The 14,754-nt window shown below is 41.0% G+C and overlaps 1 protein-coding gene across 1 annotated transcript in view; it reads right to left on the reverse strand.

Annotated features, from left to right (window-relative positions):
• Nucleotides 1-14,754, reverse strand: part of LOC123984490 (adhesion G protein-coupled receptor B3-like) — a 72,145-nt gene that overhangs the window by 445 nt on the left and 56,946 nt on the right. The window contains exons 7-12 of the mRNA XM_046071406.1: nt 13,389-13,553; nt 12,730-12,831; nt 7,510-7,616; nt 6,327-6,515; nt 4,246-4,314; nt 1,131-1,239 (exon numbers count right to left, since the gene is read on the reverse strand). Coding sequence (XP_045927362.1) covers nt 1,131-1,239; nt 4,246-4,314; nt 6,327-6,515; nt 7,510-7,616; nt 12,730-12,831; nt 13,389-13,553 — 741 coding nt within the window. The remainder of the gene's footprint in view (nt 1-1,130; nt 1,240-4,245; nt 4,315-6,326; nt 6,516-7,509; nt 7,617-12,729; nt 12,832-13,388; nt 13,554-14,754) is intronic.

Below are 14,754 nucleotides of genomic sequence, written 5' to 3' on the forward strand. Positions count from 1 at the left end.
TGTGAGTGTTTGCTAGAAGTGGGTCAAATGTTAGCTATTGTAAAGAATACTAGGCAGAAAACCTCCCTCTTCCAGAGGAATTGCCTACCAGCACAGCTGTACATGCTCACATTCACTTGCATGAATAAATCAAGAACGCAGTTCTATTATTCCATTCCAGTAAGACACCATTTATGGCTGAGTAAGAAATTAAATGCCACAGAGACCTCAGATCATCCAAGAGGCTGTGCGACAGAAGCACAAAGAACCCACGAGAACATTTGGGAAGAGAAATATTGCTCAAAGACTTTTCAAAGAGGGGGGTGTTATAATCTGGACCACAATCAGTGGAGCAGAAAAATAGTTTTTTTTTTTGCAAGCTCATTACAGCTGCAAAGAATGACTTGTAATTTCACTTCCAATTTTATAGCCTTTTATCAGACACACCCACAATATTTTTATTTCCTGCTAATCTCACAAGGAACTGACACACAATGTTTTTTATGTTGCACAGCATGCTTTAGGGTACGCTCTGCTAATCATGTCTTTCTCAAAGGACTGCAGTAGGGTGCAACATCAGACTGGATTACTTCACCTTCAAACAGATATTTCATTTGATTATTGCAAAAAGCCTTTGAATCTATGGGGGGATATACACAATACAATGGATAATACAGGTAAACACAATCTCCTGCACTTGTTATTTTAATACTATTCAAAAGCAAATTTGCTTTACACAATTATAAATGACTTAGCTTGTATTACTTCTAAATCTAAAATATCAGTAGACTATAAAAATATCTCTTATTATAAAGTGCTGTGTGTTTTTTATTTCTTTACAGCTCTAGCTAAATAAGAGCTCTCCTCTTGGGGTGTGTTCCTACATTACACACTCTTGATATTGGACTGGGTGTTTTCATAGGAATTTAGCACATTAAGACCACAAGCTCAGTTTTAATTAACATTATTGATTTGCAGTAATTTTACTCCCCCACCCTTACCACGCGCCATTTATCCTAAATTAATGATGGTGGGGAAATTGACACAAGGCGTCAGCAGAGCACAGGGATTATGTGTCCATGTCAAGCAGAAATAAATGTTAAACGAGCTCAGCGGCTGTGGGCTGGGAGGAAAAGTGGGCTGATTCTTACCCAGGTTCCCAGTCATCAAATAGGCATTGTGAAAATCCTTCATGCCCAATCCAACGATGTGGATGAATTCCTCTATGACCTGCATGAGCTCCACTGCTCCGGGATAGATCTGGAAAAGATTAAAAAAGACGAGAAGACACTTTTGATTACAGCACTGCGGCCATGATTTCACAAATGCAGCAGTGGTTGGTATCACTGGATGGATGGAAATGTGGAGCATGAAATAAAAATAGAAAAAGCATTAGATACATTTTAGGTCACAAATACATATTAGAAATAGACTTTTGCTTCACAAAAAAAAAAAAAAGTTATTTGTTTGTGTGGTTTGCAACAGATTACACATTTTTTGAACATTTTATATAATTTTTTAAATACATACACAACTGCAATTGAACGATCTATAGCTGAAACCATTATTCAGTTAGTTAATGTTACTTTTTGACATTTGATTAATTGTGCAACTTGTTTGTTAAAATTGGAGGTTCCAGATGATCAAATGTGAAGATTTGGTCACTTTCAGATTTTAAATTAGATTGGTGGTTGCGGTAAATACAAATCGGATAATGTAACCTTGAGTTCTGGGAAGGTGTGATAAGTCTTTTCTGATACTTGACAGATCAAATGACAAATCAATTAATCGAGAAAATGACGGGCAGATAGTAGCAGCCCTTACTGAACCATCCAAGTGACATCAGCATCAGAGCTGTAACCACCGGGTTTGCACACACACAGAGTTTCTGGTTGGCTTTTCTTCTGAAAGGGTCTGCCAAGTCAGGGGTGATTGCCTGGGTTCATGTGACGCTTCATGGACATCAGCACTTAGTGAGAGAATGCAGATGCAGAGATTCAGCACCATGGACAGCTCCATGGCTCGACTAGTAACACTGCCGGCCCGGTCAGCTCTTTCCTCGCGTCGATAAATCAAAGGCACTCTCATCCAATAATTGACCTTCAAAAGATTGGACTACTGTCCTGGCTGCCAATCTACTGGTGATGTGTCAGATCTAATAAGAGGCTTTGATTTAGGGGCCACCAGCTTTGTCCTTGGATAGGGGTATTGTGAAGACTGATTGTGGGACTGTGAGGCTGTAGTCATACATGACAAGACTTATACCAGACTCTAACACAGTAACCACTCTGACAAAGTATCAGCTACAAAGAAAAAACGCTGTAACACAGTTTCTCAATGTCTGTTAGAGCAATGTGTCATGTTGAACAAATATTATCGCGGGGTATTAACAAATGTGTGACCACCAAATGATGAAGTCCGGCAATTAGAAAGGCCTTTGAGTGGCGTTTAGCAATTAACACCTCACTCTCAGTTGATATTCAACAAACACCTGAGGCAAGTATTTCCCTCCTCTGTAACACCTTTCGCTGTGTGTGTTTGCACATGCCTCCACATGTGCCGCTGCTAAGCCAAGGCAGGCGGATCAGCGATGCTGAACTTGAGCGCCTCTGACACAGCAGAGTGAAAGCCATAGTGGGGGAGAAAAGCACATCACGTCGCCCCTTCCGGCATGTCTGACGCACAGTGCAGTCATGCTCATTCGGCTGGTCTCCATGGCAACCATGAGATGTGAAGGCAGCGCAGGGAAATGGCTGCAGTGGAGGTTCTGTAGACAGAGCTCTTCCTTTCCTTGCCATGGTAACAGTGACAGGAGGTGAATATATAGTGATCTTTGCACAGAGCCAACTCCACAGCCAGTAAAACCTCATAGTGAGGTGTTTCATGTGAGTGTTTTGAATGTCCACAACATGCAGCGTGTGGGTGCAATGGAAACTGAGCTCATTAATGCAAGGAAAGCCAGCAAGTGAGAAAGACTGATTGAACTGTGAAGTCTGAGAATCGTCTATTGAAATCAGACAAAATCACTAAGCCGATGTCCTCTTGGTGGAGAGCTGAAACTGAAGCAGCACTCCTTAGACAGGCACATTAATAACTCCAGAAATAATTAACACATATCTCTTCTGGGTGTTCAATCACAAAGACAACTTTTCCTATTCCTATATTTCACTGATCCGTCTGTCTCCATCTCTGACGCATTCGTACTGACGAAACTGCTCATTTGTGACAACCTACCTTTTGGGCCTGCCAAACTAAAGCTGCAGTGAGTAAACACCTAATTACTGCCTGTAGAGACAGCCAGGACTGGCACTTGAGGCAGAGTTTGGACCGGCTGCATTCACCTACCGTCTTAGTTTAAGTCAGGCATGGAGAAACAGAGACAAAAACCAGATCTGACTGATTTTAAGTCAACACCTCAGTCATGTGTCAGTACAGGTGATACCTAATTTAAGTCAATTTACCAGTGAAGGTGACAACAGAGCAGATGCCCTCTGCAGACTTGCAGTCATCACAGATGGTATCTCTGTCAGTGTCTGGATGTGCGTGACTTCAGGGTTCAGGTTGTCTCAGACACCAGTGGCAGTTTTGAAAACGAGCGCTGTCACCTCTCAAGCGGAGGGATGTGTCCGACAGAGGACGTAGCCAGAAGCCAATATCAACAGATAAAAACAGTTTTGAGAAAGTGCACTGTTCTGTACTCAAATTCAGTACACTACTACAGTCTGTTTCCCCCACACTTGTATTTGATATTGAGACTGTGGGGTTTTTTTGTTGTCAATAGACTGCCTCTTCATATGATGGAGCTGCCTTATAAAGTCAGAGAAAGGCAGACAGGGAATTTAGGTCTTAGCTGCTGTGGTACAAGCAATAAAACATCTAAACTGTTTGTTTCTATTATTAAATTCATCTAAAGTAATGGTCCAATCACAGGGGTTGCCATGATCTGCATAAGTTGGGTAAAACAATGTGAGTGCAGGAGTGAGCCCTGCAGTGTTAATGGTTGGACAGTCTCTGTGGCAGTGCTGCTGCCACCAAGTGGAGCTCTGAGGAACTAGCCTTCTAAATGAGGCCAGATGTCACACCTGCTAAATGACCTCTTACAATGTTATGTGTAAGTATAACATTATCTCAGTCCTCACTGGACTTTTCTTTACCTCTGTTATTCAGATGGAGCAACTGCAAACGAGCTTTGAGTCCGTTTTTGAGACACACAATATTCATGCAGCAACTCTGAATAATTCAGTAAGTGTACAGCAGCATCCTTACCTTTTGCGCGTCTTCCCATTTCTCCTTATTTTCCTCTTCCAGGAGGTTGCTGATGATTTGAAAGAAGTTCTGTGGAGATGATGAAAGGGAAAACACATAACACACCCACACACAAGTATTACAAGCACTGCAGCAAGATGCTTTTTAAAATCATGACACACATACACACTATTGCACTCAAAAAGGACTGTTATGGATAATATAATGACATTTCTGAGTGCAGGGATTTCTATAAGGAATAATGACGGCCCCTGCAGGGCTCAATAGCACAGGAAAATTTGCCACTGAAACCACAATGGTAAACCATCAGAGAGAAGAGGAAATCTGTGGATCACCTCGGACAAAAATACACCTTGAACCCCCTGCAACTTGCGGCAAACATTTAATGCTAGAGGAGAGAAGCACAAGCTGCAATCAGAAAAAAAAAAAGATGAAAGGGAATGTTTGAGCAGCTGTGTGGATTGTCTTCTTCAGCAGCGGAGAGCAGGGGCTGCTTGGGGTGCATGCCTGCAGTAGTAATAGGACCCCTGTCTGATCTTTAGCCTTGTTATTTCGTCTGGTCTACAGTGTGCCTGAGGGAGTGGCTCTCTCTCTTGACACAGGCTATCTTGTTTTCTACTTGAATGCTTATGCTCCCTCTGGTGGTAATGTGCCCACTTTAACACTGCATTAGCGCAGAGACACATGGAGGGGGTGGGCTGGCTGACTGCTCTCCTGTCTGCCCACACACACTATATAGAGCTCTCATAATAACCAGAGACAGGACGCATCTCCTTGATTTTCCATGGTGGGAAAATGGCTGAATGGGGCCCTGGGTTGCCCATCCATGGCCAGCACATTTGGGTTTTATGTCTGCAGAATATTAGCAGCAGACCGTACACTTTACATCCAGTGGAAACTGTTGATAAATGTGTAGAAAACCAGCAGAGAACTGAGGAAAACAGCATCCCTGACATTTTGTACTCCAAATACCACTGCACTTTAGAAGTGCATAATTAAGTGAGCTCAACATTTTGTGATTTAATTCCCTACATCTTACCTGAAGTACAACCTGTATGCCAAGTAATTCCGGTAACATTTAAAGATGATAAACCTCATACTGATGTGTGTTTACTATCACTAGTCTTGATTTCACTTGTGTTATATATCTTGCTTGTTTGTTTTTCTAACCACCCCCTCACATCCACTCCTTAAAATCTGGAACACCCAACATTATGGTTTGTTTACTACATTCCAGTGAAACATTTTCATATTTAATATATTGAAATATTCAATATGTCCACTAGTGAGTGGAAACAGCGCTGTGTTGAGGAACTTTAAAACTAAATGAACTTTCAAATTAAAGCAGAAATTATTTCTACTTCTATACAGAAAATGGCTGGCAGGCAATACATTTCTAATTTCCCGGCACTATTACTTACATCTCTATGCAGGAGAAAGCCAACAGAACAAGCTCGATAGAGTAACACAGCAAGATTAGAAACTACAAAACAACTATGATGGAGTATTGCGTTTTTCTTTAACACAAATACAACACTCACAACATGCTTTGCTGTTACCATCAAATAGTGAGTGACATTTATTTCCTTCCCATTTAGCTTACTCAGCAACATGATCCAAACACTTGCCAAGCCACACACACACATACACAAAACAGGCACGCATGGCAGCACAAAGACCACAAAGGGGCCGAGAAGGGTGTCTTTGAAAATGACACGGCTCTGAGGACATAAATTATCTTATTGGTGATGGAGGTGTAGCTTTATCTTTAATCTCCATCATCCTATTGACATAAAGAGGATCAAGACTGCGGTCAACCCCAACATGATGAGATGAAACAGCTTAGGATGTGGAGGAGATCTCTTGATACAAAAGATCCACGAGGTGTGTTTGTCAGCCTTTGTACTATTTCAGACATGTTAGAGAAAACAAGAAAACGGTCCGTCTCATATATTACAGAGTTGATAGTAAAATGCATCAGACATTACCCTTATCCATTTGAAAGGCACTACACTATAATAAATGAATATATTTCACAAAGATCCATGTCTATGCCTTAAAATAAACCCCTGTCCACGTACTTGCACATCATCTGAAGATGGCTCATAGCTGGCTCTCTTGAAGGTCTCCGTCACATTGCGAAGGATCTCCACGGAAGACAGAAGGTCACCAGCATAGAAGTTCCTCCTCTGGGTGAGGTCCAGCAGGTTTTTTGTAACCTGGGACATGCCATCCCCTGCCAGCATCCTCTGGCCCTTAGCAAGGTGCCCCTGAACCTCCAAAAACAGGAGAAGAAAGAACTTGGGGCATCGGTGTCCTCTGCAGGTTTGCGAAAATACACGCTAAGTTACACATTTGGAGTAAATGGAGTGCAAAAAATCAGGAAGAAAGGCTCGACTCTCTAAGGCCCTTTATGTGACACTTATATCCATCTAAGCCAGGCCAAAATGTATTCTGCCTCACGGATGTTTTGAAATGAGCCAATATGAATAAAAGAGTTAACTGGAGCAGAAGACACACATTTAGGCAGAAATTGCACGGCGAGATGACATTTCACATCATTGCACATGGTTTATGTCCATAAATACACGTTCACAGGTGCAGCGCTATATGTGCTATCTCAGCTCTTCTGAATTATTTTATTTTTAACAGTGATGGAAGGTTACCAAAATTACCTAGTCTACTGGAAGTGCTATTGTGTTTCCAGACTACAGGCAAAACCACTAAGGCAGAAATCTATTTAATAAAACTCTATAAAATGGACCCAGACTTGACAAAAAATACTTTGGTGTTCCAGATGTCTCATCATACATGTTGAAAAAAGGATGATGGAGGAGGAGCGCATGCCAGGTTCTTTTGGTAAAAAAAAAGAAAAAGAAAAAGAGGATAGTTACCATTGACTGAGTTTCTCTAAATATGTTATCAAGTCACTTAATGGTCTAATATAAAACTTAGTAAAATGCAAGTAAAGACGCTTCTTTCATTGCTCATAAAAGTGCAAAAGTGCAACACGCTTACAAAACAAGACAATCACAAAACACAGATGAGAATGCCAGACACTCAAAGTCAGACAGTTTAAGGACTTGATGATGACCATTCATTACACAGAGCAAAATCAGTGTTTTTAATTTGCTCCTCTATGTAAAGTGGTTAATCTTTGGCTACAGTGTGATGAGACTAGGGGCTGATGGGGAAAACACTGGGGAGGTAATTTATGATGCATTGGAAACAGAGGCTGTGAGAGGGAGCTGACTTTGCACCTACTGATTGCTGCAAGTATCTGAATTCATTTGTTATGCATCGAGCATAGCTGGGCTGCTCCCAGAAGGCCATACCACGGTGATCCAAAGAGCAGCGTCGACTAGTGGTGCCTGTGGAGAGGAAAGAGACAGCGACAGATTTGGAGTGAGGAAGGAGGGAGCGAGGAAGGAATGAGAGGGGAGTTGAGGATGCAGGCGTAGAGAGAGGGTTGGGGGGTGGGATTAAGACCAAAGGAGAGGCAAAAGAAAGGCAGATGGAAGTGGTGGAGAGGAGGGAGTTGGATACAGGAGAAGGACAGAAAAGGAGAGTGAATTATTTTCAAGAAAGACTTATCTTTTTCCCTTTTGTCCATTTCGTTGCCCATCACTCACCATTAAAGTTTGATGTTACCCATTAAAAAATAAATTTTGCAGTGGAGTTAAGGCACATTATAAATAGAGGGAGATTTTTTGGAAAGAAAGTGGTGCAGCAACCACATGAGAAGTGGTTTTATACCATGAGCAACAAACGCAGCCCGATGGCTTTTAATATATGCATGTGTGCCGTGTTAGAACAACTTAATACAGCATACAGCAGCTCAGCTGTGATAGCTGACAGGCATTTAAACAGTGATCCCAAAATAGCGGAACCACCCAATATCCACCCACATCATCGTACACATCCCACATAGGGGTCCAACATCAGTCCTTCCCAGCTGTCGACCTGGTGGAGAGCACTTCACACATCACTCCACCGCTCCAACACAGGTGCTTGACATCCTGAGGAAAACTCCCACAGTACAAAACATTTCCCCTGGCATCCGTGCTTCACACAAACCCTTCGCTATCTCTTGCTCTTTCTCTCTTTCACACACTAACACACAGAGAGAGAGAGAGATCCAAACCACACCTCCTACGCCCACCTACCTCCACAGCTACTACCTGGTGACACCCACTGAAGCCATGAGTGCACACAGCACATCACTGTATGCCGGGAGCGCCCATGCAGCACCGTCAGACAACCCAGAGGGCAGTAGGAGAGGCCCATTGATTTACACCATGTTGGGCATTTGTCTCCCCCCAAACTGGCTTCACCTGGGCGGTTTTATTTATGTTCATAATCCAGGCACCTATTTTTAAAGACGCCGGCGTTCAAATGAATATTTTCACATTTCTATTCAATCGTCTTTCAGGCCCTCACACTCAAAGAAGGTGGCATAAAGAGTATTTCATGATGGTTTGATACCTAGAAATTAGGGATTCACTTCAGTGCCTTGGCTCTGCCATTCCTAAAGGTCACTGTAAACTGAGAAATGCTCTGTGTTTTAAGTGGAAACTGGCAAAAAGACACACAGCAATAAAGAGAGGTCAAATTCAATAACTGTTTTAAATTGTGTGGTAAAAGCATGAAAGTCCCTGACATAACAGATGTGAATCTTGTTTTTGTATTGATTTGAAAGATGGGAAGGACTTTTTCAAAAGGATGCTTAATGACATTTAGACTGTTTTCATTTTAGGATTATACTGTATGATGTTGACATATTTATTAAACATGAATTCAGCAGTACTGGAAGATACAAATTGCCTAAGGCCAAAATCATTTTAATGTAAAATGCCTGGACCAGAGCTATTTTTTTATTTACAAAACAGTTTTGCAATAAAAAAAATCATGATTTTAGACAAAAAGAAAAAATAACACACTTGACTTCACAAGCACTTCTCAAGTGCTCATGGGATATGCATCACTGAGGTAGGCATGAGCAACGGTAAAAGACGCTTTAACCACACACACAGTGGAAAGAGACGACAACACACATCCCTCCTCTGCCGGGATCTGCCATTTTATTTTTGTTTTTACTTTTATATCTGCCTTTGGTAAAAAAAAATAAAAAATAAACTTTTCAGTTATTTAGAACTGGATCTCTCTTGAATCCATGTCAGTGGTGGGATCAAACAAGGTCAGAGACAGCATTGTGAGGCTTTCGCTGGGATTCTGCACCAATCTGACATCTGTCCTTGCATCATCAGTGATGTGGAGTAGGTTGAGTATGAAATATAGGTCAGTGGAGATGTGCCTGATCAAAAGAAAGGCTGCACTCCGCCGAGGCATTGACCTGCCGCTGTCCGGTTTTACAGCATCCTCAACTCGGCTGCTATTAAAGGAAAATCTTTATTCAAACAATGTTCCCCAAGACAGAAGGCTAAAATAGTGTTTACCAGGGATAAGATGTGTCTAAAAACACTCTCTGAGAAGGACTTTTGTGGGCTTAGTGTGTTGGATATCATTTTGTGGTAGAAAAACAGCTAAATTCCCTTACTTTAGAGAGAGAAAGAAAAATTCAAATGTCTACCACCAGTACTATCAAGACAATGGATGTACTTAAATATCCCAAATAAAATTACCTTAATCATTCTAAAGGAGTGTGTGTTTGCTGAGTACATGATCATTTTTCTCTGAATTAACCCGAGAAGAGTTTTATTTAATGGCTTGGGGTTCTGTTGTTTTAATTACTCCCTCTTTCAGCTGGGTGACTCGAACTTTAATTGAGATTGGGGGCTGTCTCATTAGACAGGCAGATTAATCAGAGCAAAATAACTTTTACATTCAGAACACTCTTCTGCAAAGTAACTAGTAACTTCAGGTTTCAGTAAAAATGCATGTACAAGCATATAAAAAAGGAAATAGTTATGCACTAATCAAAGATACAATGTCTGAGGACGAGATTGCATTTCATATTTAGCAAATAAAACATACTAGTTACTCACATTTACTTAATAATGTATAGTACAACAAAAAAGTGCTTCTTGAATTCTGTACACTATGTACATTTTCTAACAGGGCATTTGTCGTTGTCCTTGCACAGTACCTCGGAGTCACCCAGTCTCTTCAGGAAAGTCTGACAAGTTAGAAGGCTGCTGTAAATGTACTTTGTGTTTACCAACATATGAACCTTTGTTTGAGTGAAACAAAGTGAACAAATCCATCTGCTCTGTGTTTGTATCCTCTCGACTTTTCCTCCCCTGTTGCCTCTGGTGGCAGTTGTCATCCATGATGACCGAGGCGGCGCTGTCGCCACCGCACTGGGTGCTGTTCCTATGATGACCTTGATGACGGCAGTGACTACGGCTGAGTAGACGCTGATGCCCCCCCTTACACATTTGGACGCTTCACCCAAGCAGTCTTACAGCATTCATGTCACACATTTTGTTATGTTGCCTTTGCTGATCAATATTTCATCTTTGTTTACCCGCTCTCAGCGGCAATTACACATCCGACTGTCCTAGAAGGAGGCAGGCTGTTTGTGAGGCGTTTGGGTTACTTTCTCATTTTTCTCATCAAGGGTTTTGTGACTTTGACCTTGATCTAATTACAGGTCAAAGGTTGGTAGGTGTTGTTTTCATTTATAGATTCATAATGTAGGCTTTGTGAAACCTGCTGACACTGGAACAGTGATTAATGGCTTTACAAATAAACTTGACCTGACCTAAACTATTGTCCATCATGGTTTTTCCAGTGGTCAGTGGCAGCTCTGAAAGGGGGATGCACTGTGCTTAAATATGATATATTTCTGCTATTTGTTATTTTACCCCTTTATAAATGACACTGGTCTTAAAGGTCCTGGTTGACTGTGTATTCATGCCACACATCTCTGTATTACAGAAGTCAGTGCAACGCCTGTAACAACATATACATTATATTGCAAATGAGAAAGAAATTTGGGATAAATTAATGTCCAGGGTTCACAACAATAACTTTTACTTCCTTTTAATTTCTTTTTTTTTAGTATAATTTAATGATTAATTAATGTGATACTGCTGAGTAAAGAACAGTAATTAGTTGGACTGTACAAAGGAGCCAACAGTCTCACAATGGCTGACCTAAATCTGGCTCATAAAGACACGTCTTGGTGTAAATGAAATTCTTAATCAGTAAAGGTGTTAAATTTCACAAAATCATCGCAAAAAAAAGCCAACCCCCAAAAAAGCCCCACTGCGAGCTGGAAATAGCTTTATACTGCCAAACAGTTATTAGCCATAAAACTAATGTCAAGCCGGAAAGCTAATGTCATGCTAGTAAATCTTACTCTGCGTAACTTTGCCGGGGGTTAGCCATCTGTGAATGACAGTGTGTTTGCTACTCCATCTAATTTGCCAGCCAGCTATTTTATGGTTGTGGAAGAAATTCTGAACACCTTAGATTGTTTCAAGTTTTACAACAGCTTAGCGCGTCAAACCGACATGTAACTTCTTTAGCACCCAACAGCTACATTGTCCTGTCTTTTTTTTTTGGGGGGGGGGGGTTGATCAAACTGACCTTCAACAAGAGCAAAAGTATCACAACAGCTTTATCAGAGGTTGCATTCGTTTTTATCCTCCCCCTCTTTGTGGTAATGTTAACTTCGCCCCGTTACGAGAACTTGCATCCTATGCTCTAATGCTCTTCTTTCCTTGCACATATCAAAGCCTCAGCTTAATGCCTGAAAACAGACCCCAGTGTGCTTTTCTTCAACAATGCTCTCAGAATCACTGTTACCATTTTTTCCATCCACTGCACAAGCTGTGAACTGACAGGTGTAGCCACTAGTTACACCACTGCATGTGGAAATGGGATGAAGGGCTGTGTGCTTTCTCCCTGCATGGAAAAATGCAATTTTGCCACCAGATATAGTTTTATTATCATCATTACTGTTTTGGTGTTTTTTTACACCATGCAAAGATTAGGCAGGCGACTGAAAAAGTAAGAGGGCTTGTTGATAACTTCTATAATAAAGGACAGCTAAATATGGGGGCAAAATTCTTGCATTACTCATAATGTAGCCAAATTAGGAAGATTGTGAAGTGTATTCAAACACTGATACCATGACATTAATGTAAAATTGCAGGGTAATTCTGCCATTGTAAGATGACATTGGTATGTGGCTGCAAATCAGTGTGATTCAAAGAGCCATTCCCTGAAATTAAGTCAAATGTAGGTCAATCAATCACACCATTGTAAAGGCTGAATCCACATCATATATATTAAAATGTATTGGTTTTTTTGGAGTACTGCTCTCTTCGTTTTAAAACCACGGCATGGGACACAAACATTTCTTCCTCCTTAAGGGAAGGAAGACAGGCAATAATAATATGGAAAGACTCGCCCACATTTATCTATGGAACTCTCAGTGAACACTATACCACTTGAAATTGGGCAGTAATAACAAAATATGAACAAAGAAAGTAAAAACATTTTTCATGTCCTTACCTGTGGCATTGGGCGGGCATCTATTAAAGGCCAGTTCTCCTGAAGGCGTTCTTCTCCACACCATTGACACTGCATAGTCCTCTGGACAAATCTCATACGGTGCTGAAAAGCAAAGCAGCAAAGTGCAACTACATCAACAAGCTTTTCAGCATCTCCATTATGATGCAACAGTTTCTTCATATTACATACTAGGAGGTATGGATATAAAGCTGCATAGTGCTGGTGAGCACGGTATATGTTTAGGATCATAATAAAAGGTACCTTTTTCTGCAATTTAAACATTTGTGAGTGTAGGTGCTACATAATTATAATCATTTTAAAAAAAAGATTTTTGTTAAGCATTGCTTTCTTTATTTCAGAGAATGTAAGTATTAAGTGACTATATTTAAGACTCCACTTCAAAAAGAGATTATTTTGAAAATCACACAATAAGCTTTGATGATACTTGCATTACTCAGTGTGTCACCAGTTTTTCAATTACTTGATTTAATGAAATATATTCATACTCCTTCATCCCTCCTCTGTATCGGCTTATCTGCATCCCCTCTTCATATTCTGTTTTAACTGACCTTATGTAACAAGACATGTCTTTCACACCACAGGGATAATTATCTCCGCGCTTTCATTCAGCTCTAAGACCTTATTATCCTTTGGCTCACCTGGACAGCGCTGGTCGCTGCACTTTCTGACTTCTTCTCCGGTGCCGTCACACTGCTGGCCAGTCACCGCTGCCCCCTGACACACCCTGGCTCGCCTCTGCCATCCGCCGTCGCAGGACTTCGAGCAGCCACTCCACGGACCCCAAGGATTCCACTGGCCGTTAGCTAAAACAGAACCATTCTCAGTTAGAAACAGATAATCTCGGAGGCATAAAAATCGCCAAAAACAATAACACAATATCCACTATATCGTTATGTGCCATTCAAGCTTTGAATTAGTGTGTGACATTTAATGTATTCAGTTTGTAAATGTAGTTTATTGGAAATACTTCAAAAATGAACAAAATTACTTTGAATAAGTTGTGTGTTTTATGGCTAAAGAAGCTGCTCTGTGAGTGGTGATTATTCGCCTCACTTTGCCAATATTAAAAGGCATTTATGCTGAAGTTTCCAAAACCAGCAGCATGTTTTATGCCCTTGTAATGAACACTGTAAAATTGTGCATTAGACAAAAAAAAAACAGATGCTCCCCTTCAGCAATGTAGTAAATCACATGCCCTTGTCTGAATGGAAAGGTACAACACCCTGTGAGCAGGAAACTCACTCCACTCCCATTTTAACCTCCACTTACCCCCTCCTTTCACACGTGCGGGGCTATTTCACGTCCTACAACTAACCTCTGTCAGGATTGCTTCCGCAAGAGAGAAAAGAAGAGGAAGCATTGTGACCTGTTGGCTAAAACTATCCGCAAGACATTGATCAAATCCCAGTAGATACTGAAGCCTCTGCTCTACATCAGAGCAGCTGATTCCTCAGACAGATGCATGCTCATGAGTTTCAAAGAGCTCATTGTGCCAGCAGTCCTGGAGAGATTCTTTCAATTTTGAAACACATAACATTGATTCAAATCCTGCACAGGCGTTTATTGTAGTTATTAGCACTTTTTTTTACTCTGTTTTGTGTCAACATACTGCCTGTTGCCTTACACTGCATTACTCAAAGATAACTATTTCTGAAGAACATATTTGCCTTGAATACTTTTGTTTTCCTACAAGGCAAGTCATGGACACCGTGCTGACTTGGTAAATGATGGCTCAAACTGTGTTGTCTCACTAATGTTTGATCTATCACCTTCGAAACAAATAAGAATTGCTAAATAGGTATGCCTCATTAAGTGAATAAATTGTATAATGCATCCTCTCACTGTGAGGCAAACAACAGCATCTCCTGCTTTGTTTTCAGGCTGGCACAGATTTATGCATTCACAAGCTTTTACCGCTATTTCAATGGTCCAAGAGAGCGTTAAGGTTGGCTGACTGGTTACACAACATTCCCACTGACTCTCAAACATTTGAGAGGAATCTCT

The sequence above is a fragment of the Micropterus dolomieu genome, linkage group LG15, assembly GCF_021292245.1.
Source record: "Micropterus dolomieu isolate WLL.071019.BEF.003 ecotype Adirondacks linkage group LG15, ASM2129224v1, whole genome shotgun sequence".
NCBI lineage: Eukaryota > Metazoa > Chordata > Actinopteri > Centrarchiformes > Centrarchidae > Micropterus > Micropterus dolomieu.